The following is a 7765-nucleotide window of genomic DNA, read 5'->3' on the forward strand; positions in this document are numbered from 1 at the left end:
AGAATATGTTGAGATGGGCATGGTCACAAACGATGTATAATGGCCACAAGACCCAGGGTACCATGGCCATGTGATTACCTGACCACCGTTGGTCCGCTACTTCTAGCGCGCTCCTGTGGTAGGTGGGACCCCACTAACCATGGTCACGTGACCATGTGACCACCATTTATCTGCGATTTCAAGCATGGTGATGAGGCGAACGGGACCACGGGGACAATGGTCACGTGACCGCTCATGGATTTCGGTCACGTGATTATGTGACCACCATTTGCCCGCTATTTCCAGCGTGGTCACGAGATGGAACATGTTGGCGCGTTAATGGTCACGTAGCTGCCCATTGACTGACTATATGGTCACGTTTCCTCACGGGTCATGGTCACTTGACCATGAGACCAGTACTTGCCCACTATTTCCGTAAAGGTCCAATCAGACGGTCGAAAATCGCAAAGACCAGCGTATTAACGCGTTCTGTGGTTAAGGTACCCCGAAATCACTGCGTTGATTATTTTTGACATGTGAAGCATTTCCAGAGAACTGATCAACCACCCAGAAGGTCAACAAACCGGGAGAACTAACCGGAGTGAGAGGATGTTGTTGGGAACTAGAGTGGGATTTAAAGCAGTGTCGCAACGGAGTCATATTTTGTTACAATAAATTGTATTTACCACACTCCTCCAGGCTCTCATTAGGGCCGGTGGCCGGCATCGATGACGTAGAAGCGAAGATAGTGGCTGCATCCCTTGCTGCCTTTGCGGCACGTAGCTTGGCAGCAGCTGGGGTCCCTCCCCCTATAAGACCCTTTGGAGCACTCCTTCCGGTGGTCCCTTGCTTTGGCACAGTTTTCGTGTGGTGGCCAAACTCTCTTGCCAGGTCAGAAACCTCCTGGAGCAGCTGCTCTTTTTTGGCGTATTGTTCCTCGTTGCTTTACGTAAGGGAATGAATAGGATATAAAATATTATTATTAGCTGGGCTACTGGGCACTACCATTCAGCTCACGCACTCACCGAAATATGTCTGTGCACAAAGGAAAATGAAAGAGAGTGATCCTCTTAAAAAGATAAGAATAAACTTTTTGAAAATGTACTATAAACTGTACTTCCTTTACAAGGCTAAGTTATATTATAGTGCTGCAGAAGTTCTCTGCTGTATCATGGTTTACAAAAGTTTACATCATCATCATCATTGTGGCACCAAATCGGGTACTTGCTGATAGGAAGCGTTGCGCCAGCTTCTCAGCTGAGCAAAGATTTGTTTCACAAGCTGTGATTCCCGGCAAGAAAACAAGTTTTCTGGAGCAATGGTGAGGGTGCAGGCTAGCTGGTGTAATTTGAGCATAGTTTTAAACTTGAAACCAGGAATAGGGACAAGGGACGAATACACAGAAGGTCCATTTCGATCTGTGTTTTCGTCCCTTATTCCAATTCCCAGTCTCGGGTTTACTACTATGCTCAAAGTCTTATGGAATGTTGGAGTGGAATGCAATGACTTTCAAGTCATTTACAGAACTGTACTCAGTGCCTTCATATTTGAATGCGATCGGCAATGCAGGACCATTGAATTTCACCTGTGTTTACTTGAGTTCTGGAGTCCAACGGCAATCGTCTTTTCTTTTTCAGAGAGACGCATATAAAATATCTATTCATTTTGCCCGAAGAGACACGCTCAGATCGTGTCTTGGCGACTGGTTAGCGTCTCATTAATTTTCAGATTAAAAATATTATTGTGATCGGTTCCTTTTCATTCTGTCCCCTTTATTTATACTCATATTGTAATAATCTTCTAGTCTTGGAACTTCTGTAAAATTATGCAACACAGCCATCGCAGCTCAACTTTTACTAGACATGATTTCACAAGATATTGAATATCTGCTCGTCAAATTATGCACTGTAGTTAACAAGCAAGCAAGGTAATTTGATAAAATATCTACCGAAGTGCACACACTTATCATATTAAAAGTAAGAAGTTTCCAAATCTACAAAACATCTCGATTTCATCAACATGACCAAAATAAGGTGCATGTTCTGGATTACGAGCACATATATATATATATATATATATAGAAAAGTCATTTGCTATAAGTTTGGCCGCTGCATTACTTTGTTTCAATGTTTTTTTATTTGATACCTACTCTATGATAAATAACCTAAATTATATCACTGCTCTTCAACAAGCCATGATTTGTGGCAACCTTTGTTCTGAGCTAGCTGTGCATTTTTTTTCTCACTCAAGAAACAGCCCTCCCCTTAACGCATGCACGTCAAAACACATATTCATATACACGACTTCAAGCAGTGCACCTGGCCACCACCATGTTTGTGCTCGTGCTGACAAGCACTTCCAAGGTCATATTCATGCGCATAAATCTTGGGTTTGTGTGCATGACTCACCAGTCAAGGTCTCTTTTTTAGGAGCCAATCTTATACACCTTTTCAGTATTCACGAATCCACAGCCCGTGGCTGTGTGCTTGTTTGTTGCTTTGAAACGCAAGCGACACACACGCCATAAGCCCGAACACACCAAATGGCACCGGTCTAAAGCCATTGACGGCTAGGCTGGTGGCAGCGATACCCCCGGCATGGCTGATCAAATGACATCACTGCATCCTATTTGACAACAACAAGCTTTACGGGAAAAACTTATTGCAGAAAACATGACATTACAGGTCCCACTGAAGGCTAGGTAAAAGTTAGGGGAGGGGCACGCTTTCTTACGTGCTCCCGAGCAAGTTTGATAAAAACGTGTAAAGCAAAATGATCTCATGCCACCCCCTTGAGCGGACTGACAGACGCGTACGCTCGTAAAATCATAATCGTGTTCGTAATTGTGCGGTGTCCTGCTGTCTAAAGTATTCCAAAAGAAGGTCGACCCATTCTTGGACTGCTCTCATCGTAAAATCACACCCACTAACTGCAACAAAGACGCTTAGAATGTCTGCCCATCGTTCAAGTGCTGCAAAGGGATTGCGGCCCATAATCTCCCAAAGCAGGCAAAGGTCTTCGGCCACCGTGAATCGCTTTCTCGAAGATGCCGGCATGGTTCCAAGCAAAAGCGCAGCCATCTTACTAAAGCGTGGCTTAGTGGCTCGATTTAGGATGCACAATACTGTTCTGTGCGTGCACTTTATAGCATGCAAAGTGGCAGTGTGCACTACCTTTACGAACATGTGTCCACGAAAACACCATCTATAAAGACTGTGCCGAGAGCAGAACATGCTATTTCAACCTGCTCACTCCGATAACTGCCGTATTTACTCGCACAATGAACGCACTCGCGTAATGAACGCACCCCCCAAGTCGGCTCTCAAAAGTTCGACTTTTTTTTTCACTCGTGTAATAAACTCACCCCCAACTCGGACGAATTTGGTCACCAGAATGACTCCGCTCCTATACACTCTGTGTGCGGTGACCGGCGCGCCGCTGCGCAACCGTCAGAGAGGACAGGCCGCGAGAACCGAGCTGCCCGAGCAGAAGAAAACAGCGCCGCACCACCGCTTTCAGAGGCTGGCACCACTGCCGCCGCAACGCCCAAACTGCACCGCAAACACGCTGTTTATTGCGATTATGAATTGCTGCGTCGTCGGTTGTACTAATAGGTATACGTCGTGCCCCACGGGGACGACGTTTTACAGTTTTTCAACTCGTCCGTGCTTCGTCGGGCAGCGGCAACAGTAGATCAGAGCCGTGCGGCGGAAGAAGTAAGTTCGGCTCCGGATCTTGTCTTCCAATGGATCGTAATGGCGAACGTATCTTGTCCGTCTCGCGTTGTGTTTAGGTTTTTCTTCTGCCACTAACGTTTGCGTATTTCAGTGCCGACAGAACGGACTGGGAGCCGACCCGGCACTCACGGATATGCAGTGTTCATTTCGTCGGAGGTGCGTCCTCGAAGGATGTTTCGTCCCCGTCGTATGCGCCGACGATATTCCCCGAAGAGTACCACAAGCGTTCGGTGCTCCCTAAGGATAAATCCGGATGCTAGGAAAGGTGAGAACGTTGTTAAATTGCCGTATTTGAACCTACTTGTTCTGGTCTGTCGGCTGCTTTTTATTAGCATCCTTACAGACGCGGCAATTTTGTTTTCTTTTCGACGGTGTCGGGGAAGCAGTTTTATGACGCTGATTTCTCGTAGGTCGCGGAAAGACAATGTCAAACGCAACTGCTGCACAGTTGGGTGGGAATGCAAGGACAATTGCAGTGTTTGCTCTATTTAGAAGCCAGGCGCTTATTTGTTGGTGTGCAGCCTCACTGTGATTAATGAGAAAAGTGAAGGTGTGATTTCTTTTTCTTAGATACAAGAAATGGAGGACAGCTACTGCAGCTCTGCCCCAGACCTCAACGTCGCTGCCAGACTTGCTGCAAGCTGCGCCACCAACAGTGGTGACCGAGGCTCCTGTGGATCTGCCAGCATCTCCAGCATTCGCACCAGAGTTTGGAGAACCTGAAGTCACTGGACAACATAATGAAGCTCGTCATCAGGAAGGTGTGGAGGTAGGTTCTCCTCTGCTAACATGGGTGCCTTGGGTGTACTGTTTGGTATCCACCGAACCAGTGCGTCGCGCATCTTCTACACGATTCTATATGTGCTCTATGTTAGTACGCAGGGATGGATCCAATGGTTTTCTAGAGATGTTGTTCATGCATCAATGCCTGCATCGACCTGGTCGAAGTATCCTAATTGTAGGGTTATCGTCGACTGCAGTGAAGTCCGGATTGAGAAACCGAGCAAAGTCTCGGACAGAGTGAACCGCTGGAGTAATTACAAAAGTGACTTCACGCTGAAATTTCTTGTTGGCATCGCGCCATCTGGGTACATTACATTTATTTCAGATGTTTATGGCGGAAGGGCAAGTGACACTTACATCATAGCAAACTCTCGGTTGGTTAGCCTGCTAGAACCAGGTGATATGGTTATGACCGACAAAGGGTTTCCTCACGTGAAGTGCGACTTGGAGAGTAAAGATGTGACTCTCGTTATGCCACTATTTGCAAGAGCTAATGAACAGTTCACGGAGGCAGAGATGAAGGAGACATACAAGGTTGCATCTCATCGAATTCATGTTGAGAGATGTATCCAGCGGATTAAGAGTTTCGCAATCTTGAGCCAGAGGTTGACGTTAGGACTCAAATGCCACATAGACAAAATTTTACATGTATGTAGCATGCTCGCGAACCTGCAAGGTCCCGTCATTAAGACTCTGTGAGAGTTTCGAACAGAAATCTGTGCTTCCGATAAAGTACACGGTGCGCAAAAAGACGAAGACCGACAAAAAGGAAGCGGACAGCATGAGAGGACGAAAATTAGCATTTGTCGTGTTTGTTCCTTTTCATCAGTCTTTGTCATTTTGTGCAATCAGTCTTCGTCGTTTTGCACGCCGTGTATTTTATCGTAAGCGTGAACCAACTTGCCCACGCTGCCATTATGATTCAGAAATAAATGGTCACACACGTTTTATTTGTGATATTTCGACTGGACATTTGCACTTCGTATTTCATACAGAACAATTTTTCATATATCAGCACTACTCTAGCTGATTAGATGGCTTTGCCGCCTCAGAACAGCTGGAAAATAGTGCCTGAAAAAAAAAAACTATTCCAGCTTTGGCACAACTTTCTCAAGAATAGCGTGTCCTCCATTACTTTTACACACTTGGGCCCCCTGGGCGAGTAGACATAGAAGTCGCACACATTCGCACCAACAATATACATGCTGGCTTGGACTTGTGTGTAGTACACATGGCTTTCTTGCAGCTTCAGCTTTTTTCCCTCGTATTGCAGGTAGTCAACGTTAACGTTCTCGTCAACTACAGGCTTGGTCTCGCACCTGGAAGGACACTTGATCTCTAGGAGGCGGATTTCCCCGTTCTCTTCCACCAGTCCGTCGGGGCTGCAACACAACCACGGCCGTGGGACGCACACAACAAGTCCTATTTGTATCACCTTTTTCTTTTCCGAGGACTCGTATTCTTTCCTGGCTTCCGGTTTTTTCGCTACACCGTAAGAACATGAGGCACTCTTGAATGACAGTGGTGAGGCAAGGTCTTCGGCCAGGGTATTGAAGTCAGCTGTATGTATTTTCACTCTGTGAGCCTTGGAGCTTGCAGAGATTCTTGCTGCCCTCAAACGGTGCCATTGTGGGCGTGCACTTTGAAGTATTGTCTCTCGTGAAATCTCTTTGCACTCATCCTCGCTGACCATGACAGCGAGATGAATGTCGTCACATAGCTCCTCACTCAAAATGTCATCTGCGCCAAATATTACCCGCGGTTGTCCGACACGAGGTAGAGGCTTGTTGAGACTTTTGAGGTTCTCCTTCACTTGCTCCTCTTGACGAAGCATAATGCCTAACGGGCAGTTGGAGTTTACAATGGACGCTAGCACCGGTTGTCCCTGCAGCCTGCCATCCGGTAGCTTCGATGCAAACATTTCCGAGAATAGCACAACCTCGTTGTACATTCCAAGCTGCTTTGCCGATGGCCTCTTCCACACATTTGTTATGAACGTCTTTGTGGAAGTGTCCTCCCTGTTGACATATGCCACCACTGCTGTCGTGTGCTTGCACTGGCCGCATGTGCCACCTCTACAGGTGCAGTGCCCCTCTGTTATCCTCCTGGTGTTGTCCAGCTGATGACAAAAAGAAAACGTGGATGTAAGACTCCTTAATGTCCAGTCAAGTTCATGCAACATTGTCATTATGAATATCATCAGCACTACACGTTCTCCTGTGCGCCTGGTCTTTTTCTCGCAACAAAAAGATCATGCTCAAAAATGTACAACAGCAGGGCAGAAAGTGCAGGAATTCGTTTTTGTTAGGTCGACCAAGGGTTGGAATGGGATGAGTGAGACAACCGTGCAGCAAATGCTGATACATTTATTCCGTTAATGTTTGCCTCCCTTGCGAAAATAGGAAGTGTGAGGAAACTGTCTTTGCAACTCTGATCGGACGTGCGGTCCGACTTTAGGCAGCAGCGAAATGATCCCACTTTAATAATAAAGGAGAGGTCACATTTCGCAGTGGGCTCGAGTCTAGCAATCGATCGGAGTTGCCGAGGCCCTACAGGGGCTGCAGAAGTTTTCTGATCAAATAGCAAGGGTCTTGTGGCTTTTGTGACCGTAGCACCCGCTCACGAGATTTGTTTACCCATATCTTTCGGCGCTCGATACGATCGAGTCGGCTACGACAAGGAAGAGCTGGCGTGCACAGAAATCAGCGAAGAAACTAGAAGGTAGTGAAATGAAGGCAAGATAAACAAAGAAAGAGATTGTTACACACCGCAACAAATTGAAGCGAAACATTTTGCGAAAAAGACTCCGTGCGAATTGCCGTGACCCGAAAGGATAAACATCATTCCCAAGATTTCATCTAGGCGGTCGATAATCCCGAATAACTCTGAGATTTTGAAGGAGACAGTACTAGTAAATACAAATAAATAATTCTGTGAGCATGAAAGAACGGGCACTAACTTTGATTGTTATGGAGTAAGCTTGTTGAGAGACGCTCGCCTGTCGCACACACCTTGCCCTCAGGACCGACGCCGCCGCCGATAATCTCTCGTTAACGTCGAAGACGTGGCCACTCTTGTAGAGATCTTCACCCTTTTTCGTAGTGGCATCGCGAAATATGGAACCTACTAAGACGTCTTTAAAACCGGCTCGAAGTACCAAGCCTCGGACTGCGGGCGCCTGCGCCGCCATAGCGTCCAGGTGCAAAGGGCGGCTGCAAGCTGCCGGACAAGTCTCGCAATGCAACACCAGCTCCGCCGCCAGTGGC

General features: G+C 46.8%; 1 protein-coding gene and 1 pseudogene across 1 annotated transcript; one reads left to right on the forward strand and one right to left on the reverse strand.

The window, feature by feature from the left end:
• The first annotated feature begins 4505 nt into the window (after positions 1 to 4505).
• On the forward strand, positions 4506 to 5198 carry LOC120838940. The gene has a single exon (XM_040209097.1). It carries the CDS (start codon positions 4506 to 4508, stop codon positions 5196 to 5198), a length of 693 nt encoding a protein of 230 aa, XP_040065031.1.
• Positions 5199 to 5503: 305 nt separating this feature from the next.
• Positions 5504 to 6687, reverse strand: LOC120838941 (annotated as a pseudogene).
• Positions 6688 to 7765: the final 1078 nt, after the last annotated feature.

The sequence above is a fragment of the Ixodes scapularis genome, unplaced genomic scaffold (genome assembly GCF_016920785.2).
Source record: "Ixodes scapularis isolate PalLabHiFi unplaced genomic scaffold, ASM1692078v2 PGA_scaffold6__148_contigs__length_123643588, whole genome shotgun sequence".
In the NCBI taxonomy this organism is placed as follows: domain Eukaryota; kingdom Metazoa; phylum Arthropoda; class Arachnida; order Ixodida; family Ixodidae; genus Ixodes; species Ixodes scapularis.